The sequence below is a fragment of the Hirundo rustica genome, chromosome 9 (assembly GCF_015227805.2).
Source record: "Hirundo rustica isolate bHirRus1 chromosome 9, bHirRus1.pri.v3, whole genome shotgun sequence".
NCBI lineage: Eukaryota > Metazoa > Chordata > Aves > Passeriformes > Hirundinidae > Hirundo > Hirundo rustica.
Window position 1 is genome coordinate 14,457,938 of NC_053458.1, and position 21,437 is coordinate 14,479,374.

At 44.3% G+C, this 21,437-nt stretch overlaps 3 protein-coding genes across 5 annotated transcripts in view; all 3 read right to left on the minus strand.

Moving 5' to 3' along the window:
• Positions 1-2,771: 2,771 nt before the first annotated feature.
• On the minus strand, positions 2,772-5,688 carry C9H1orf52 (chromosome 9 C1orf52 homolog). The gene is made up of 3 exons (XM_040072967.1): positions 5,421-5,688; positions 5,123-5,330; positions 2,772-3,928 (listed from the first exon to the last, which is right to left on the minus strand). Exons 1-3 carry the CDS (start codon positions 5,676-5,678, stop codon positions 3,843-3,845), a joined length of 552 nt encoding a protein of 183 aa, XP_039928901.1. The 5' UTR covers positions 5,679-5,688; the 3' UTR covers positions 2,772-3,842.
• A 1,334-nt stretch (positions 5,689-7,022) lies between these two features.
• BCL10 (BCL10 immune signaling adaptor) lies at positions 7,023-12,907 on the minus strand. Of its 3 annotated transcripts, XM_040073619.2 has the most exons (4): positions 12,787-12,907; positions 10,408-10,696; positions 9,738-9,931; positions 9,232-9,343 (listed from the first exon to the last, which is right to left on the minus strand). In XM_040073619.2, the coding sequence occupies exons 1-3, from the start codon at positions 12,868-12,870 to the stop codon at positions 9,777-9,779; spliced, it is 528 nt and encodes a 175-aa protein (XP_039929553.1). In that variant the 5' UTR covers positions 12,871-12,907; the 3' UTR covers positions 9,232-9,343; positions 9,738-9,776. The 3 variants fall into 3 exon arrangements, with proteins under 3 accessions (XP_039929551.1, XP_039929552.1, XP_039929553.1); XM_040073617.2 differs by lacking the exon at positions 9,738-9,931 and having other exon boundaries at positions 7,023-9,343; XM_040073618.1 differs by lacking the exons at positions 9,738-9,931; positions 12,787-12,907 and adding an exon at positions 12,363-12,476 and having other exon boundaries at positions 7,023-9,343.
• A 3,454-nt stretch (positions 12,908-16,361) lies between these two features.
• DDAH1 (dimethylarginine dimethylaminohydrolase 1) overlaps positions 16,362-21,437 on the minus strand; it is a 57,393-nt gene continuing 52,317 nt past the window's right edge. The window contains exons 5-6 of the mRNA XM_040073399.1: positions 21,131-21,274; positions 16,362-20,943 (exon numbers count right to left, since the gene is read on the minus strand). Of these exons, the coding sequence (XP_039929333.1) occupies positions 20,827-20,943; positions 21,131-21,274 (261 nt within the window). The 3' untranslated portion in view covers positions 16,362-20,826. The remainder of the gene's footprint in view (positions 20,944-21,130; positions 21,275-21,437) is intronic.

A 21,437-nucleotide genomic window follows, 5' to 3' on the forward strand; every position in this document is an offset into this window, starting at 1 on the left:
CTGTGCAATGAAAACACAGTTATTTATCCTGCAGCTTTCTGTATTCTGCCAACATTTTGTTGTACAGAAATCCTGCTTTTGCTTCAGTCTTGACATTCTGAGACAGCCACAGCCTGCCCAGCTAATCACTTGTAGCCTCTTGCTACATCATTTGTTGAACTTCAGCTCAGTCAGCGCAGCCAGAAAGCGCCTTTGGCAGTAATGGAATCAGATTTCTTCGCAAGGTGCCTCCATTTGCTCAAGGGTTTTCTAATCACATCTTATGCTAGTGTTTTTGAGAATTCTTTTCCTCTGTAACATTTGCCCTCCTGTGAATTACAGAGGGGTTGGCATCTCCCCCCAAGCATGCCTGGACAGTCATTCCTGGCCTGTCAGCAAGCTCATCTCTGTAGGGCACTGGTACCACCATGCTTGTGCCCAGGCCTGAGGGTCCTGGGATTTGTCCAGCTATTGGGAAACCAACCTTGCAGATTGTTCCAGTCTAACAAGGAATTGTGGGTGTCCTTAAACAACATTTCTCAAAATGGAAATGCTGCAGAGCTATAGCCATTGTCAGGGTCCCTTTCAACTGGTACAACCATTTATCCTACAAGAACACACAGTTCAGCTGTAATAATCTTCCATGCTTTTAAGACTGTCCTGCACTGTTCTCACATCCAATCCACCCCCAAAGCAAAAGCACAAACATCGGTGACCAGTGGCCAAAAGGGCTAAAATCAGCAAGCTAACACACAAACAGGAACAAGAACCTTTCAAGCCTGAAAAGAAAATCCAAATGTTATTGTGCTGGTGACTGAAAGCATTGCGTCTTTTCGTCCTGATTCTGCCATGATTCTCTACGATTAGCAAGCTGGCAAAGGAGCTTCCTGTCACTGAACTAAGCCAGCACTACACAGCTTCTCATTCTCTCCAATGATAAAAACACCTCTTCCAGTGCCGACTCCAGGTTCACAATAATCAGTCTTTATGGAACACACTACATTTCTCTGGATTTACTTTCATATTGGTAGCACTAAGCTTATCACAAGCCATTTGTAAAGGAATCAGTGCTTCAAGAGCAGTAGTCTGCATCAAGAGCAGGAACAGCACAGTAACAGAGGGATGCTTTGCCACAACCTCCCTGTCAGCTCTTCTGGGAAGGAGCACTGCCTGCTATTACCCTCAACAGCTGCACTTTTACATGACGTGAATTCTTCTTTTCCAGATCATCCTGCATCTCTCGGAAAGCCAAGTACTGCAGCTGCTATCGTGCCAGCATCTGAAGCAACACAATGTGCTGATTGCAAATTAATTGCCTTCCAAATAACGTTTTTCTGATTTTGACAAATTTTTAAGAGAATTTCATCAAATCAAACCTGTAAGCATTTACTGCCTTTTTTTTTTTTTTCCCATTACACATAATGATTGTAATCAGATTTGATTCATCATAAAAACAGTGGAATGATGAGTTACAGAGCGCTAATTTTCAGAGGCAATCTTCCCCATTTGTCATGTGTATGTTCACCATCACTGTCTTCCCTTGAAAGAAAATCCAGGATAAACTGTTCTATAGTTAGTGATTTTCTGAACATCTGAGCTATCAGTTTTAGCTTAGTTGGTATTCACTTACATGTTTCACAGAGCCTGATGTGTCAACAAATTTTCATTATTAAGTGCCCAAACAGGAAGAAAACCTCTGTCTGTTTCTTGAAGTCTTTTGAGTTGCTTCAGAAGCTGCAGCATTGTACCACTTCTCTCATAATTTCTTTCTGAAGATGATGCACTGAAGCATCGCTACCAAAAAACTTCCAGCTACAGAACCAACCTACCCAGACAATTCAGCTTCACACAGGCTCTCACAGCCCTGTTTCAGATGTCTTACTTCAGAAAAAGGCAAAGAGTTGTTTGCGCCGTTCCTCCTGAAGAGGGAAGCTGCCATGGTCACTGCTCACCATGAAGATTCCTTCAACCTACAAATAATACAATTAATTGTTCTTCTCCCAGGCTAGACATGCTGGTTTTCTCCTTGGAAAGTGAGTATCAGATGGTGTTAACTTCAAGAAAACTGGATCTCCGTATCCAGTAGATAACTACATATATCACAGGGTCTGAAAACAAAAGGAGCAACTGGCACAGTAACTTCCTGAGCTGCCCTGTGGAATAGCAGAGAAAAAATAATGGGACAAAAACCTCCTTGGTCACAGCAGTCATGGGAATGCATCTTATTTCCAGAGGTGGTGACATTAACCTTCAGCTGTAACACTCTTCTAGGAGCATTGCACTAGCAAACAGAACTACTGTAAGACTCAAAAATGCATTCTGAGAAACCTACAGAGGGTTGGCACTCTATAAGCTTTGCCATGACAGTATCCCTCATCCTGGGGCTTGCTAGGACAGTGCCTGGTATCTGGGTTTGTGCTAGGAAAGGTGGGCACAGGGAGCCCCCAGCTGTGTCACGTACCATCTTCTGAATTGTTTCCCGATAAACAGCACAGAATATATCCAGATTTGGCCCCACAGCCTGTGAAACTGGCAAGGAGGAGTTGCAGAGTCTGCAGGTAGACAAGGATCCAGAGAAAGCATTATCACATTGCCAAGGCTAGAACTGCCTAACTTCTTAACAACTCCATATATTCACTGAAAATGAACACACTTTTCTATACACTGAGGTTAAAAAAAATCTCTTAATATCACTTAAAAAAATATTAACATCATATTAGCACATATCTATACAGAATCTGTTCTGCCAAAGTAAAGCTAGTCCAAGACAGAAGAAGAATAGAAAACGCAGATTTTTACACTAAAAATTTAATTACATAAACCTCTATTAGTAGGTGGTAATCTCACTGCAGATTTTCTAAGGCACGGAATCTTTATCTGAAAATATACAGCGACCTTTTCTCCAATCCAGTACAAGCTGGTACCTGCTGGTACCTTGTCATACACAGACCCAAAAACCCATCCAGCAGCATACCACAAATGCAACATATACTGACTAGCACTTTGAGAAGACTACCAACTGTTTGTACTGAAATAAATACAGTTTGACAGCAAAGACTCTATCACAGCTTTGTCATAATTTCTGTCCACATAAATATATTGATTCTATTTTCTGTTTCAGGAAGAATACATTACATGCTTCAATTCTCCCTCCATCAGTTAGTCTCATGTTTCACTGATGAAGATCCCATAACATCAAAATAATTATAAAATATTAAACTCCATTTTTAGGTCCATTTTTTTTTCAGCTTGTAGTTCTGTATTTATTTAAACAAACAAACAAAAAAAACCCCTGAGGAATCTGTTAAGTCACACATCAGTGAGTGGCATATAATACAGAATTCATTGCTCCTATTCACCAAGCATGCAATGCAGTATTTATACCACAGATGTTTTCAAATGTAGTTTTATTCCAGTGACTATTTGCAGTCTATACATACATTTAAAAACAACATTATGTGAACATATCACAGACCAGTACCTAAAAAATCTTTAGTATATACTCCTTTATAAAAGGTTTTGACACAATGGCAAAGTCAGTCCAGAAAAATGCATGTTACCAGGCTCCTTGATAAACAAAATACTGTGAAGCCCTGTAACCTGCATGAGCACAAGTATCCATGACAATGGATCTCTCTTTTAAATCCTGGTTTCAAATAAACAGGTTTAAATTTTGTTCAGTAAATGAGTTCTACCACAATACTGTCCATTTAATTTTGTGCTTTCCAAAAGGCAAGCATACAACAGAAACAAAATTCCCTACATGAGAGAGAAATGCAGTAAACACGTATTTGTTTCCCACTCCAGCAGAGGAATCCAGGTTCCTTGAAATTCTCATTATGTCTAAATCCAAAAGGCCCTGCTTATACCTTCTTCTTCTTCTTTGCCTGCTCTCCGGACTCTACTTTACGTTTCTTAGCAGAAGCCGGTTCATCATCTTTTTCACCATCTTTAAATAAAAGAAAGAGTTAATCAAAGTCAGCAAAAACAGGTTTTTTGTCTTAAACACCATCGTGTCTCAGAACAACTGACTTAACAACATCTGAGACAGCTGGAAAAAGACACTGTAGCATTACCTGACAACATCCTCATTTCTGGAATGCAGATAATATGTGGACAAAGCAGGAATGGTTACTTCTTATAACAACCACAAACCACTGCAGATAACCAAAAAGAGGCTTTATGCTACTGTACAGTGCCTGTTCTAAAAAAATGTTATTTGACTAGCTAATAAAAAGCTAGAAAATTACATTTTTGAAGCAGGAAATAATGTCAGGATCTATTAACCTTTTATCTTCTTCCTTTGGATGAAGGCTGACTAAGGGAAATGCAAGGAAAACATATAGAAGACATGGAGCAAGACATAAAAACTGCTACTAAGAAAGAACACCCAGAACCAAAAAATAATAAGACAGCAAAAAAATCCTTCTATTCAAAAGCTTTGTTGACAATTTTACCAATGAATGAAAACACGGTGTGTTCTGAAAGCCCAGAATTTCTTCTTGTGGCTCTGTTCTCTTGGTTGTTGCTGGCTATTCTCTTTCTCCAGCGATTTAAAGAAAAAAAGAATAATTCTTCCTACCTATCAAATACTTTACTTCCTAAATTACCATTACAGCTTGTACCATCATGGAAAGTGAAGAGGACAGTAAATATTTTCTTTAGTAACCTGTCCCATGGACATACTATTTGATTCTTCTTTTGGATCCCAAATTTTGCAAACGTTATAAAAATAATCTGACCTACATGTATAACTAAGGTCAACACAGCAGCACCTGAAGCTCTCACACCACCTTCTGCTTTAGTAGCACTGTGACTGAACCTGTTGGTTTCACAGAACTACAGTGCTACAGACTCTCATGCTTTCCTGCTAATGACAGTGGGGGAGAGGAGCAGAGAGACTGCCCGAGGCTGTGTGTTGATTCCAGGAAAGCCAAAACACCGGCCCTGCAGTCCACCCACTCCTGCAGCCAGAGCGCTCTGCCCCTGGGCAGCAGAGGATGCAGGAGAAGCCAGCGGAGCTTCCTCCGGGCCCAGGGAGGGCTCCGGCCACCGAGCAGGCAGGGAGCCCGCCCAGCTGGGCTCTGGAAGCACACACCGCCCGTGCACGGCCGTGCACAGCCGCCGCAAGCCAGGGCCTCACCCGACTCCAGGGCCTGCTGCTCCTCGTCCGGCAGGAACTTGGCTTTGCCGGCCTGGCGGGGCGCGTCGTCGCCGTTATCCTCGTAGATGTTGGACCACTTTATCGCCATGTCGAGGGCGGGGGCCGGCGGCGGCTGCTTCTCGGGCGGGCTGTAGGTCTCCGGCGGGGGCACGGCGTTGCTCCTCCACACCTTGAACTCCCTGGGGGGCTGCGGGAGAGAGCAGAGCGCCCGTCACACCGGGCCGGGGGGCTGGGAGCGGCCCCGGCGCCGCCTCGGTTCACCCCGCGCCCCACGCACCTCCTCGGGCGCCCGCAGGACGCGGCTCTCCCAGTCGATCTCCTTGTTGAGAGGGTTGTAGAGGAAGGCGGGCGGCTGCGACACCCGACGGAAGAGCTCGTCGGGCGGCGGCAGCCGCGGCCGACCCGGGCTGCCCCCCGAGGCCGCGCCGGCTCCCGCCGGGCGCTCGTCGGGCTGGGGCTCTTCGGGCTCCGAGTCGGAGCTGGAGCTGCCGTAGGCCGCGAAATAGCCCAGCGGGTCCTCCCCCTGCGCCGCCATGGCGGGGCCGCGCCTCGCACCGCCCGCGGAAACCGCGCCCGCGCCGAGGGTTCCGGCCCGCGGCTGCTCCGGCCCCGGCCCGGCGGGGGCTGGCGAGGGCAGCCACGGCCGCAGCGGGGGCGGCACCGCCCGGCCGGGCGGGCTCACGGCGTGCTGGCCTTCCTTCCAGTGACCGGACACCGAGAGTCACACACGAAACCGAGCCCACCTTCATTTCTCCCTTTTCACACCTGCAGGCCTAAGTGGAGGGAAAACAGGTTTTCCCAAATGTCTGAGCACCGTCTAACCTAGGGCAGACACAGCGCTCATCATCACCTGTCCTGGAGGTATCTTTACCAAAACAGATTTTTCAAATTTGTTGGACGAAGTTTGTGTTAGACCCCCCTTGTGATTGACGCATACGTGCATTACTGCATCAGCTAAAATAGCCGTGCTGTTCAAAGGGGATGAAGCCGAGTCAGGGGAGGTTTAGGTTGGGTATCAGGAAAAGCTTTTTCACCCAGAGGGTGTTTGGGCACTGGAGCAGCTCCCCAAGGCTGTGGAACAGCACCAGCCTGACAGGTTCAAGAAGTGTTTGGACAACAGTGTCAGGCACACGGTGTTACTCTTGGGGCTGTCCTGTGCACGGCTGGGAATTGGACTCGGGTGTCTCAGTGAGTCCCCTCCAACTCAGCATATTTTATTCTTCTATCTTCAGATTACTTACACTATTAGAAGAAGGATAAGATCTGAGGAAGGGGTTTTGGTTATACAATGATCACTCCCTTTACTGTAAAGATACTAAACCATATCCAGCTCCTAATACTGTGATCATTATTTTGAAGTTAGCCCTATACACAAAGTACAATGAAAATAACCACTGAAGTGAGGCACCACAGTGCCTCCAGCATTTGCAAATCCTTTTTTGAGTCATGCTTCTCAGCACTCAAAGTTTTTGTTTCTCCCCTGCTATTGATAAAAATAAAAATCTTAATTTAAGAATGAAATCAAGATCTGCGTGGCTGGAAGCCAACTCTTCTCACATCTGCAGGAAGTTGAGCAATAGAGTCATTTAAAAAAAAAGCAAGAATCAGGTCAGTAATAGTAGTCACGAACTGCAGAAACTACTTAGGCAGCAGAGCTCTTGATTTCACATGCATATTTTCCTTACAGACTGCTCTTGAGTGCAGTCCTACATGCACAGGCGTTTCACATTAAGTCAGTCTTTCCACCAAAGAAAAACCTCTCTAAAAAGACAAGAACAAAAGCCTCTTGCACACACAAAACCAAAACCACACATCAAGGTAACGGCACGAACTGCTCTTGCAACCTGTTCATCTTAAAAATGAGAGAGGCAGACAGAAAAACAGGCAATTATACAAAAGAATTTATTCCAAAAGTTGTGATAAAAATATGTTTTAAAAATGCACATTATAGACATTTGGTAAGATAATACATTCATTCAAGGTCTCAGGTTCGTAGGCTCCACTGGGAGTGGTCCCTGCAGGCTGCACACCAGGGCAGGATGGGGAGCAGCGAGGCAGCCTCCACCCTGAGCTGATGCATGTTCTCTGTTATCGCCAACCCTTCTCACTCTCTTCTGTTTACAAGAACCCAGGAAAGTAATCAAGCCTAAGCACAGCTCTTTAAGGGGTTACAGTGAGCATTTAGACAAATTCCTTTTTAGACATCCCAAGTACGTGCAACTACAGTTCAAATTACTGGAAGAGAGGGAGTTCATCCTATCCTTAATTTCATGTTAAAGAGAAAAGTTTGGCCTGCATATTTAGGCACTTCATTTCCAGAACATCATCTAATCGAAGCAGTTTCACTGAAAAGCATAATTCTCATTGTCTGGACAGTCTATGATTGTAGATGTAGACAAGAAAAACAAATATTTTTATAAACACATCTTTCTCACATATAAAATATTCATATACTCAGGATGGAGTGTAGTTGAACATTGCATTTTATTTTAATCTACTTCTAAAACCAGAATAATAATGAGAAACAATTAATAGAGACTATACTGAGATCCTGCAGGTGGCCTCTCTCCACAAAAGGAGAACAGTTTAGTAATATCACCTGGGTATGCATTGGAATGGCATTACATGGCTATACACAGTATGAGAGCCAAAATAATTTAGGGCCTTAAATACAAACATACCCTTGGATATACTGAAAACATCCCATCGCTTTAAAGTGTAGTACTGCAGAACACAACTGTACACATGTCAAATTAAGAATGCACCAGGTCATTTTGAAATGATTATAGGCACCTGCACAAAAGGTAGGCTACAATTCAGCTATGAGGGGAATGCAGTATGTTACATGGTGGCAAGAATGAGAACCTTTCCATGCTGAAACAGTTTAAAATGCATTTGACTCTAAACAATTTGAAATGTAAACCTGGCTGTCTGCTTTAAAGAGGAGGTATTTGAAGTGCTGTATTTCCAAGAGTCCTTTCTTGTCACAAAACTTCTCCTCCACTTACCTAGAGCGACAAAGCACACAAGCTTTGTTCCTTAATATCATCCCACAATAATGTTTTCTTACAGCCGTCATGATGCCATTGGAGTAGTTCACATTCCTTCTCTACTACTAAAGAGAATTTATATTTAAAGTGCATCTTAAATCAGGACTCTTTAACTAATGTACAAGAAGAATATGCCAAGGCCTGAAGAAGTATATTTGCGACACTGATGCCTTTTGATTTACCAGTAGGACAAAGTTCACCCAAGGAAGAGACTCCTTGCTAATAAGCATGGATTTGGCCAGATTTGTGAGGGTTTTTTTGCAAATGGAGCAGCACACACAGACATGGAGAGCAGAATTTATCCCAGTGAGAAACATTTAACTTGATAATTGACTTTAAGCTTTTTGATAAGTAAGCTTAAGCTTTCAGTTCAGATTTTTTTCCCATACTCAGCGTTTTTCCTAACCCCCTTTCCCAGTTCACCCACCATGGAAACATTAAGAAAAGCTGATTTTTCAGTTTCTGTAGAAAGAAAAAAATCCATTTGTTCCGTAATTCCAGCTAAAGTATCTGCAACTAAATGTGAAATCTTATATACATTGGGTTAAAAAACAAACATTTGCTGGTGTAACACCACAATCTTTTGAAAAAAGCTCCCTAAAGAACAAAACAAACACAAAAAGTCAAGCAGCTCCAGCATCACACAATTACAAAATTTAAACAGAAATTGCATAGATTATTTCCTCCAATTTTTCTAACAGTTTGAAAACATTTTTCAGCCTATATGAGACGCCACAGAAGGTTTCAGTCCCATTCAGATGAACAGACGAAAGTCACTGCGTTCACTGTGGCTGAACAGAACGTGATCTCAGAGGCAAGAAGCAATTGTCACTTGAACTAGTGCATGGCTCCTGCTGGTCTGACTGGAGCTCTGGGGGCAGCGGGGGTGCACCAGGGTCTCCAGGCCCTGGGAGGGTGGCTGAGAACACACTGCACTGTGCATTTCCCATTTCTGCAATTGGTAAATTCATTGAATGGAGAGAGACAGCAGACACAAATGCAGCGGTGCTATAATCTTCTTCTGGGTGATGTATCTGGGTAGATTCTTTGTCTTTCGTTTTATCCAAAAAATTTGATTCATCAGAAAATGATCTAGAAAGATTATTTGTTCCTCCATACAGTGAGGTCATACAGGTGCTGCAGCTTAAACCTAAGACAAAAAAAAACCCAACAGATACTGGATTTGATTTCAGTATGAGGACATCTTAAAAATTTGCTCTGATTTAATATCAGTAAGACTGTCAAAAATCAATTGTCCATATTTTTAACAGACTAACCCTTAATCTCACCTGTGACATCCAGAATTCCTGACAAATTAAAGAACAAACACACAGGTTATCTAGGCTGATGTGAATGGTTTCTCTGCACTCAGTACCAGATAACACTTGACAAAGATGCACCATAACTTAAAGTTCATTCTAGAAAGTCACTTTTGCCCTTCAGCCCAACTTTTTTTAGATTTTTCTTACTGCGTTCTTCAAACTTTTAAGAGCTTCACCTGATGGTTCTGCTCCAAAGTGGACAGCATTTGAAGGCTATTTTACCTGAAGCCAGAGAAAACCTCAGGCCCTTCATCTCTATGGTTAAAATGTACTTCTTCCTTCTTTATTTGCCTTTTGATGGGTGTAGAAGAGGAAGTAATGCTTTTGGTGTAAAAAGCCTGTATTTTCTTCCTCTGCCTTAAAATATGAGTGCACGTAGTGACTGCACGGTTTGGGTGTCAACAAAACCTCTAAGCCTGTATGAAAAAACACACACATGTATTTATAGGGTCTACTTTTAAGCTCTGGCATTGAAGGCATAGAGGGGAACTCCCCTCAAGCTGCATTTGCTAGTATATCTTCTGCTGAGGCAGAAAGTTTAACTAAACAAGGGCATCCTGCCGCTGCAGCAAAAAGCTTGAACAGAAAAGCAAGATGGAAGACAACCACCCATTTTTGAAAAACAAAACTGAAATGTGAAGACAGATTCATCCATCATCACAACACAATAGGGTTTTGTGGGTTTTTTTGCAACTTGTTACTTATGATGGATGCACTCAGATAGTAAAAAGGTAAAGCCAGGGTACATACACTAGGATCTTAAATACAAACTGGTGATATTTCCAAACATTTTGTTGCAAATACCAGAGGAAGATTTTAGTTTTGGATTTTAATTTTGCATACCCTCAAAATAAAACCTGTGCCTTACACAACATTATTAAAAATTTGTTACCTTTAAGAGCTTCAAGCTTTTCATTTTTGACTTTCAACACTACATCAGTTATCTTTTGTAACAGGAAGTTTTGTGTTCTTTCTCGTCTGATAGATTCAATCAAAGTATCTAGTCCTTTTGGATTTTCTGCTAAGTAGTCCAATAATTTCCCAGTTTTCTTCCTACTGGAAGATCGAGCAGAAATTTCTTCTGTGTCCTCCCTAGTGAGTATTTTCTTAGAACGCAGGTAATCAAAGTGTCTCTCGGCTATGATTTTATCACACAGGTAAGGACGCATCCTTTCCAGAGCCTAAAAAACAAAACAAACTAGTATTAGCCAACATCTCAAATTATTTAGAAGCCTGTAACCGGAACTTATATGATTTTGACACAGGTTAGAAAAAGAATTTTTAAGGCTGCTGCTGTGTTACTTAGTTGAGATTCTTCTCAGTGTAAATTTTTTCTTAAAAACTGTTACCTAATTATTGCTTTAACTCTTTGACTGAACTCAGGGTTTCCAATGTTTGTTAAGAAATAAGGTGACTACTTACAGAAAAATTGATTACGTAAGGTCTGAGGTTACCATATTTCAAAACAGTCTAGTAAAAATGAAATTATACCAAATAGCACCTACTCACTTTGTCTACAGTACACCCATTCTCACTGATCATGTGATTGTCACATTTCCATACTGCTGTGTCCTTGAGGCACAACTCCGAAATACTGCAGTTACTGATGTTTTCTGTACATTGAGCAAAAGCAGTCTCAGAGCAACAGCATGAATATACTCATAGTTCAAAAGGTTTGTAAATAAACCCCACTATCGACAAGTTCAACAAATTACTGACATCCAAAATACACACTCTTTCATCTACAGATGTACATACTCTCAACAACATTAGTGGCTGCTTTTTGTCTTTTGCAACCCTACTCTGTTGTATGAGTGATTTTATAAGGCTCCCCCTCATCGTTCTCAGCTCTCAGCTGCAAGACTCCGACCTTTGTAACTCCTCCTCAAGACAAGCTTGCCCAGACCAAGATGTCCTTGCCAGTTTTAGCCTCCCGAGGTGTGCTGTCCCCTATCACACACAGTGCTTCTGTAACACAGCACCCTGGCTTGCAGAGATCCCATCAAAGTTACCTGAACAGCTCTGAGAGAGCCGAGTGAATTTACACTGAACCAGCACGTTGGATTGTCAAGCCACATTTTAAAATCTGAGTGCAGAAGCTGTAAAGTCAGGTTTATGGGACTGCATTTTGATGATAAAATGAATGTTATTTGTTTCTGCCCAAGGTTTCCATCCTTTCTCCTCAAAGTACTATGGGAGTACCTATAAGATGAAGGGCTGAAGTGACAATCGTGCACTTCTGTGAGATGCAGCCGTGGGTTTGGTTGCTGACCCAGACTTACATACTTGTCATGTTATACCTGTATTGTCTGACTCAAGTACTTTTTGTCCTTTTTTTGTGTAACTACTGCACTATTAGCCTGTGGTTCCACAGAAACGAGTACTAGCTTGAAAAACATGTCTCACAGAACTATGACAAAGCATTTAAAGGAAATCACTTAAGCATAAAGCTAGAAAGAAACAAAAACCAAACTGCAAGGAGTCTTCACTGTACTTTAAAAAAACACAAAACCCCAGCGAGTCAAACATAAGACACTGTAAATTACAAACAGAACCATGGATAGGCAATAAATAAATTATAAACTGCGATTTTACTTTTTTTTTAAAATTAAGCAATCACTTGCTGAGGTTGGTCAGCACAGTGCTTCCCAGTCTCACGACGAGATAAATTAATCCAGAATGAATCGGGAGGAAGTCTTCCCTCAGATTCCAGACATCAGTGAAAAAGTACAGGGGAAAACCAAGGAAAGCATAGAATACTAAGCCTCAATAAAAACTGTCTAAGTATACTTAACGAAGATACCCACGCTTTCTAAGAATTTTACTGGCACCAGGAGCAGCACATACATTTTCAGCCAAGCTTTGGGTACCGCGGTACTTATCCCGCCTGCTGCTTCCTGCGGCGCAGAGACACCGGGAGAACAGACCCCGCGCAGCTCTGCCCGCAGCTCTGCCCTTGAAGCGCAGGCCCCCGCAGGGCGGAGGGCCGACGGCACCGGAGCACGGCCGGGACTCGGGGCGAGCACCGCGCCCCGGGCTAAACGCTCGCGAGGCATGATCAGCCTCACACCGGGGGATCCCGGAGGGCAGAGCCGTGCCCGAAACGCCCCGCCGCCTTCCCGGACGCGCCGCTCCCGTTCCTCCCGCCGCCCCCGCGCCGCGTCCCCCCGCCCGCTCCCACAGCGCTTCCGCTCCCCCGCCCGCGCACGGGCCCCGCTCGCCGCTCCGTGCCCGGCCCGGGCACTCAGCCCCGGTCCCGGCCGCCACTTACATCCTTCTTCACCTCCGCCATCTCATCCTCCGTCAGCGGCCGCCCCACGCCCCCCGAACTCGACCACGACCCCGGGCCCTCCATGGCGGAACCCTCGGCGGCGCCGCTGGGGAAACCCGCGCGGGGCGGTGCGTGGGGCGGTGCTTGGGGCGGTGCTTCCTCCCGCGCTCCGCCCCCGCCCGCCTCCGCCAATGGGCGCTCAGGGCCTGCCATTCGCCCCGCCCCCAGCCGGGACGAGCCGCGGCCCCACCCCCGCTCCGCCGAATGGGCGCTCAGGGTCTGGGCTACGCTCCGCCCCCAGCCGCCCGCCAATGGACCCTCGGAACCGGGGCTCCACCCCCAGCCCGGCCGCCAATGGGCACCCAGTACCGCGGCTCCGCCCTGCCCCGGCCCCGCCCAGGGGCGCGCGCGCCGGCGGCGGTCCCGGGAGCGGGCCCCGGGATGTTCCCGGACCGTCCGGCCGCACGGGCCGGGCCAGGCTCGGCCCTCTCGCCCCGGGAGCGCTGTGCCCCCGGGACACGGGCTGGAGCTGCCCCTCTCCGGGGACCTCTGGCAGCCCCTCCGCTAAAGGGTCTTGAGCGTGCGGAGCGGTGTCGGGACCCGCAGCTCCCGGCGCGGGCGGCCGCGGCTCGGGCGGGTGCTGGCACGTCGTGACAGCGGCTTTGCGGTGCCGGGTGCCCGCGGGGTTTGGGGACTGAAGGTGTTCAAGCCCCTCCGCTGCACAGGGCTGCGCTCCAAGGCAGCAGCAGAGGGAGCCGCTGCCCCGCCGGGATACGGCGCCGCCTCCCCAGGAAAAGAGCACCTGGGACTCCAGTAATCGGCGTTCTTGCAGCGGGCACGGGTGGAACTCGGGCTATTCAGGCACTCCTAAAATTTTCGTTTCAGCGGATAAATATGAATATAAAGTGGAAGCATTCAGCACTAAGGTTTGCTGTCAGTAAGGACAAACTGCCAGTTTTATGGTAGTTTTAGCAGTTTTGCAAAGTTTTTGATTGATGTGCTTTGTTAATGCAACAGTACTCAAAATATAAATTGTGACAATATCTATTTTACAGTGCTAGCAGTCCCAGCTTAAAATAAGCACGAAGATCCTGCCTAGAACAATTGAAAAATAAAGGACTAGGCACGTGGTGACAGGGCTGATTTCTGCGGAGCTGAGTGTTAAAATCAGGGCCAATCCCCAAAGTGGTTGCCAGGGAACACGCAGCCAGCTTCGTTCCCTGCTACTGCTGTGAAGGTCACCTCTGCCAAGTGAAAACTCTCAGACCCACCCTCGCCATGCAGCCCCGATTGCTGTTCATCTGGGGGCAACCTCCGCTCACAGCCCACGGCCTCCTGTGTGTTATTTCCACCCCAAGAAGCCTTTCTTTGCTGTAGTGTATTTGAATTTCTCAAAGCTGTGTATCTCTGCAAAGTAAACTATTTATCTCATTTTCCTGCTCAGAGGGCTGCAGGGCAGACCACTTTTTCTACGTTGATCTTCCCTAATCTGGGTTATATACCCAAAATACATGGAAAGCTTACAGAAGCTCTCATGCTTTCAAGAGAACTGATTGTGGCACTTCTGAAACAGAGCCAGGCATCTTCCCAGCCCCTGACTCCCACCCCTGTTTATTAAATCACATGCCTTTCAGCTCTTCCTCTTCAAGGTGAATTATACTGTGGACTTTGCTGGCTCCATACAACAGTGCTGATAAAACATCTATCATGCATTCTGGATTTAGAATATTTGTTAATAACCTTGCTCAGCAAGAGGTGCAGTTCAAAGCCATGTGATGTCTGGAGAGTTAGGCTGCTGATTCCTGAGCTGTGTAGGAGAAACACTGGAATGATTTAACTTCAGCAGTCAGGAAGAGCGCATGTGGTTAGAGAATACAGGAACAGAATATATTTTAGCAGACAATGCCAAAACACCCTTCCAGGATTTAATGGTCCAGGCAGCAGGAAGAAGGCTACTCTCTGCATGAAACTCATTTCAAGAGTAACAGATATTCAGAAGTGAGCCTCAAGGTAGAGTGAGTTAGGGATCATTTCTTTCAAGGCATTGGGAAGACTTTAGACATTGCATTGTTTTATGAGCATGTACACATATGTAATGTCAATCTCGCATAAATTTCTAGAGTAAATTTCCAGAATAAAATCTGAAAACTGCTTACAACCCAGAGGTTTTTACAAAATTCCCTGTGAAGGCAAAGAAAATGCTGTAATACTGTCACAATTTCTAAGAGGTTGGTCAGCTTTTCAGAGCTGTGACTGGCTCCGGGTTTTCTTCCCTTTCTGCCCTCATTGATCAAGCCCTCTCCAGGCAGTGTGTTCTTACTGCTGAGCAGGGGCCTCTCCCTGAAGTCTGATGTGCTCCCATCCCATTCTCCTCCTGTTCCTTGCTCTGGGTCCTCAGGACAAGCCCCTTCTGGAGGTGGCAGGACAGCCCAGCCCCGTGAGAGCTGCGGGACTCTCACCCCAATTCCTTAGGGAGGAGGAGGAGGCAAGCTGCCAGGCAGGGAGAAGGGAAGGAGTTTGGTTCAATGACAGATCCAGGGCGCTTCCCAAACTCAACAGATACCTGCAGCAACCAATGGGACGTTTCAGCTACTAAACCACAGCAATAAACCTACAGGTCATGAATTTTTGGGGGTGAGGTTGTTGAGAACATCAAGATGTCTGGGCTTTATGATGCAGGAGACAGTGACTGGTGTTTTTTAAGCAGTATGTACTTAAAGTGGGGACTGAATCTGTATACTCAAGTGTTGAAGTCTCTACTTGATGAAGTAATATCCACAGCTAAGTTTTGCAAAGAACGCTCCTTGTTAAATGACTATGATTTTGCTTTTTTCAGGTTTGATATTCTATGAGAAACTTCTTAATGTGGCAAGTGGGTGTGGCTTGTCTATATTTTCTAATTTTTAATCATTGCTATTTAGAAAAAATTTAAGTAAATTGGTACCAACTCTCTCCTGTAGACATGGGTACACATATGTATGCACATTAGGCACAGCACTGATTTAAATATATTAGTAGAAAAATCATACTTTTAACCAGCGTTGGAAAATGAGTATAAAGGCTGTATTTAGATCCTTTGTTCCTAACTTCTCTGGCAAGGAGAATAATAGATTATGGTTTGTTTAAAGTCCTATTATACTAGCAAAATACAGTTTGAAAGTGATGTAATTATTTTGCTACTGTTTATTAATGAATTCCTACTCTGTTAAATTATCTCGGGTTTTTTAAAAAGCTGAAAGAACAATACTGAGGCCTTGAACAAGTGACTGCAGGACTGCCAGGAGATGGCACTGATGGCCCACGAGCCCTCACACACACACAGGGCAGGGAGCCTGGAATAACTGCAGAGTCTGCCCAGCTCCTGGATCCCAGTGCTGTAACCTACAGTAACCTACTGGCGTTAGAGCCAAGGGTGCAAGCAGAGAGTAGCCCCACGTGCACTAGTTGTAGAATTCTTTAGATACAAGACATGCAATTATCTGTCCTTACCTCAAAGCAATGTCTGGAATACAGTCATCTCTCGTGTAAATACATATACTTTCAGTTCCAAAACAAGAAGCACAAACTACACAAGACACGGTACAACTGACACTTTATTCCTTCGTGGTGGAGATATATAGTATTGAAACTGCAAGAGTCACCAAAAAAAAAAAACCAACTTAAATCAAAGTGCAAACTTCTATTAGAACCGATGATGGAATGTATCGATGGTTTTGGCACAAAAAGTGGGGAATTATATACTGCAACAAGATTTTAAGTTTAATGAATGTAACGCTTCCGTGCTCAGTAGTCACATTTGTGCACTGCAGAACAATACAATGTAAAACAGTGACTAACACAATTCACATACAACTCTATACAATTTACATCACATGTCCAGTTAAAACTTCTCTGAAAATACATGAGGTCTACTGATACTTTGTTCACAATCACTTAACAAATACCATTCTTTAAGCAGGCTTATCTTTTCAGCTTCCTCATTGACAAAAGCAAAAATAGACAATCTTAAATAGTAAATTATTTTCCTCAAATGATTCTAATGTGGATGTTGATGTTTTCTATTAATTTGACTCTGACTTCATTGATAAAACATATATGAAGCTGGACAAAATCAAAAGCTCATTTTTTCCCCCGTATTTTCCAATTTGCTGTGAACAAACAGCATTCTATATACTGCCTTTTTGTTTTCAAAACTGGACTTAGTGGTGCCTATGAGCTCTATTCCTATCACATGGAAATCACAAAAAAAAAAAAAAATCAGAGCATAGCTTCACACAGTGGCATCTATTGAAAAATGAATATTAGCATGGTAAACACAAAAATACATAAATGGAAGAATTCAAGTTTATCTCATAAGGTACAGTATGTATTCACATTTTCATTACAGAGAGAGACACTGTATTCATATTCTGTTGAAGAAAGAAAACCACATATCACAGATCTCCCTAAACCCTTAGTAAAGATAACATCCATGAAATATCTCTAATGCACATTCTGGCTCTTTCATTTCAACTGAGCTAAACTGATTGCTGAAAGGAAAAATCCTTTGATGAGTAATTCAAGCCCCAGTGCTGAGCTATTACCACAAGAACTTCTGTACTGGTCTGCTCTGTCATGCAGCCTGACAGTTGTTATCAAAAGTTTTACGTGGGCAACAATCAGTGTTCAGTGTCTCATCTCCTTTTTTGGCTTGGGATTTTATTATTTTATATTAATCAAGAATGATGATTTGTATCAGGCATCTGAGAAATTTTCTGGTGACAGTATGTACAGGACATGCATTAAATACACATGTGTCACTGCAGAAATGTCCTCACAACTGAATTCTTTGTTTGGGCAACAGAAAAATAAATGGCATACAGCAAGAACAAGAAGCATTTGGCATGATTTTAGTACCATACTGCAAATACAAAACCTGAAATGCTCATCATATTTTTCTCTCTAATGCCAGAATAAAGATTAACAGGAGAAGCTGTGAGGTGAGAGTGATCCCACTAACCAGCTTAGGTAACTTTTGGCATCAGACTAAGACACAATTTAGAGCATCTATGTTAAGAGGCTGTGATTTCTACTGAGGCCAAGGGAGAGAAAGCAGGTGTGGTTTTAGAGCACCTCAATTTTGTGCCTGAAGTTAGACAGTTTGAACACAACAACTGAAGGAATTAAGGTCCCGCAGCCACTCCCTTGTTTTCTGTATACCAAAATGCAGCCCTGAAGCCAAGGAAATATAAATGAAGATGAAGGAGATGAAAAACCGACCTCTCTGTCTACACAGCTGTTTCTCAGCCCTGAAATCCTGACTCCTCCTCTCCCCTCCCCTAGGGAGCCAGGGGAATTCACTGTCACCCATTTTAGAGCTTTCAAGGACATAAAGTAACAGCAGTGTCAGCAGAATTTTTTTTTTTTTCCAGAGAAATCTTAAAAAGAGGAGTCATCCTTGTTACTCTCTGGATCTACAGCTCCTTCTGTCATCCTTCTAGCTCAAAAGAAATTGCTCAGTCCCCAAGCAGACCCCTCAGTTTTCCCTCTCTCCTGGCACCTACTTGAGGAGGGAGTGAGTTTAGGATAGTCCATCGTGGCTTGGGATACCATGGAGTGAACAGTGAAGAAGGAGAAGTGAAGAAAAAGACTCAAAAGTAAGAACTGAGGCAACAGAAGGCAAAATCACTTGGGATTAAAAGAGAAAAGTGCTCATCATGCCTTGATGAGCAAACTGGAAATGAGAGTTTGAGGAAGGAGACACGTGTGAGGTGAGAGAGGATGGAAGAAGAAAAAAAACAAAACTAAAACTAACACTACAGAAATATTTAATGATAAATAAAATAGAAATCCTACAGCCTAACACTCCCAGTGTAGATGCTCTGGCTCCCTAGCAAGAGGAGGGAAGAGGGACTGAAGGACATGGATGGGGGCCAGGCCCCAGGAGGGATGGGGGGGCTGTTTCAGCTTTGACAGCTGCCACGGCTGCACAGGTTTTTAACAGAGTACAGCTTGCCTTTAGGAGCTCACAGCTCAATACTGCAGGGCCACTTTTTGGCACAAAAATCACTATTTAATGTCAAGTTATTTTGAAATGTGTGATACTTTATCAAATATTTAAAAAGCACCAAGGGAAGGCAGAAAAAGATTCCCCACTGAAACATTTTCATCATTAAGAGCCTGATCACCTGGCTCAGGTTTAAATGATGGTGCATAAGAATAGAAGAGACAAAGGGGAAACATTAGAATAACCCTTTGGGACGGAAGAGTCATAAATAGAAAAAGCCCCCCAACTTGCTGTTTGGCTGGCTGAAGAATTTCCTTTGGGCCACGTTCTTTTCACATACAGTATGTTTGCTCATCACTGCTCTCTTCCCCACGATACCTCCTGTCATCACAACCACCAGTGCACCCACGAAGCATCAGGTGTACTCTGGTAGCTGCCAGGAGGTTTTCCTCTCATTACCACTGAGATGCAGCGTGAGCTGTGCCAGAGACGACCTACCAGTATGAGTACTTGTGTCTCCTCCCTTATGACCACACCAAACAGCATGCAGGTCTCCAAAGGAGATCCCAGTGGGCATTTGGTTAATACTGTTTGCTTTCCTGCAGATCACACTGCCCAAGCCCCCCGTCACTCCCTTCCTACTGTACCTCAGCAACATGCCACAAATGGTTCAAGAAAGGTGGAGGAGATGTCTAGGAAGCTGATAACATGTTCAGACTATTTGTCAGTCTCTGGAGAGTTCCCACTACTGCCTCTGTTTGGGAATTGTTCCCATCCTTAGTTTACAAGTGATTTAACAAGAAGCATGTGAATACAATGGTGTATGCTTCACTTTGCAGTGGTGGGAAAAAAAAAAAAGCTATGACTCAGTGGGTAAACACGTTGAGGAATTTGCTACAAAAATTGTATTTGCCTTAACTGAATACCACAGTGAATATTCACGCTACTAAAAAAATATAAGATGGTTATTGTTCCAAGGAAAACTGTCCCAAGGGCAGATAAAGAAAAAATTACAATCTTCCAGGAAAAAATAGCTTCCCTTATTCATGGGCATAATCCAGGAATAACTGTCCTTCAACTCCTTCTATCACCCTTTTCTTTTGAATTTTGCTAGTAAGTGGCCTCCAAAAGAAGAGAAAGCAGAAAGGAGAAACAAATTTTAAGATGTAAACAAAGATACTTAACTCCCCCAAATTTACATTTCTTTTGCATCTCTGCATTTAATTGTTGTGGTCCAGAGGCTTCCTAGGATCTGGCCTTTTTAAAAACTCCTCTCTCATTCTCACTACATTGAAAGTCATGGTCTTAGCAGGAAACTGAGACCCGAATTTGCAGGAGACAATCTGTATGGCTGCACTACTCTCTTCTTCTGTCATTCAGATTTCCCAGGCAGTCATTGCCCTTGAACACTCCCATCAGAGGAAGTTTTCCAAAGCTGGTCCCTGATGTCTGAAATGAATTCCAGCCACAACTGTGCCCAGCAGCAGCACTGTGATGTGGCCAGGACACTGAGCACAATCCACTGCCAGCTGTTCCAGCCAGTGTATGGAAAGCTTCCCTGCCACAAAAGGTACTCGGTTCATGAGCCCACGGAGTTTTCTTCAGTTCCCCTAACACTTTGCACCACTGAAAGTAGAAGACTGAGGAAGGAAAAAAAAAACATGTAGAGCAAGGAAGCAAGAGAAAAGAAGACAGAAGGGAACAGTGTAAAGACAACAGAGGTGCTTGAAATATTAAGAATTAGCTGGGTTTCATAAAATTTTCACACAGATATGTTAAATCACTAAAGCTAAGGGTTAGCCATTATAATTGTCTTTTGCTAGCCCATGGGACTAACTTACTTCAGAGTTATGTGCTCCCAACAAACCCTACATCCACCTTAAATATCATCTGCGAGGACATAATAAAAATTCACAATGCAAAAAATTTGTAAACAAGGGTTAGTAGCACAGTGGTACAGTAGATTGTCAATAAAAACAATAAAAGTGTGGATACAGATTCATCTACCTTGTGTGTAACATTATTGCCAGTTACAAGGGAGGGACTCTGTAAACTCATAATTCTGAAGCTTTGTTAATAAGCACAGAGCAACAGGTGAGCGACCCATCTACTTTCTCCAGTTCTGTGTTGGCTATTGGGATCAGCATGTGGTCCTTCAGCTTTTCAAACACCTGCGCAGGAAAGAAAACGTAAGGGGAAATGCTCACACCTCACAGCTCTGTCTTCCCTTTTCCCCGACAGAACAAAGCCACGCGTTTGTCAGCAGGTGCCGAGCCACCGCGCCGCCGTACGTCCGCACGGGCGCTCAGGGCGCGCGGCCGCCCGGCCCCGGGACTCGCACCCCGGGGCGCCCCTCACCTTGGCGCTCTCCGGGTACTCCTCGGGGGCTCGGTGCAGCAGGACGTGCCCCTTGCTGGGAATGTTTAAGTAGATGCAGTTCGCCGCGGCATCGTCAGGCACCGTCAGCTTGTCGTAGCGGTGGTCGCTCATCTGCTGCATGGTCTGCCAGGAGATGTAAAGTGCAGCCGTTTAGATCAGACACCTCAGCGGTCCCAAAGTAATGGGAGAACAGAACCTTCAGAAATAGCTAACTGCGACTGCCGAGGCAGTCAAGGGCCATTCTGCTATACAGCAAAATGATAAAAGATATACAGATATGTCCTTT

Coding starts and splice junctions, on each gene's coding strand:
- C9H1orf52 (XM_040072967.1), bottom strand. CDS start 5,678: ATGGCGGCGCAGGGGGAGGACCCGCTGGGCTATTTCGCGGCCTACGGC. Junction 5,331..5,420: donor TCCTGCGGGCGCCCGAGGAG/GTGCGTGGGGCG, acceptor TCTCTCCCGCAG/CCCCCCAGGGAGTTCAAGGT. Junction 3,929..5,122: donor GCAGCAGGCCCTGGAGTCGG/GTGAGGCCCTGG, acceptor TTTTATTTAAAG/ATGGTGAAAAAGATGATGAA.
- BCL10 (XM_040073617.2), bottom strand. CDS start 12,870: ATGGAGGGCCCGGGGTCGTGGTCGAGTTCGGGGGGCGTGGGGCGGCCG. Junction 10,697..12,786: donor TGGCGGAGGTGAAGAAGGAT/GTAAGTGGCGGC, acceptor TTTGTTTTTTAG/GCTCTGGAAAGGATGCGTCC. Junction 9,344..10,407: donor AAAGCTTGAAGCTCTTAAAG/GTAACAAATTTT, acceptor TTTTTGTCTTAG/GTTTAAGCTGCAGCACCTGT.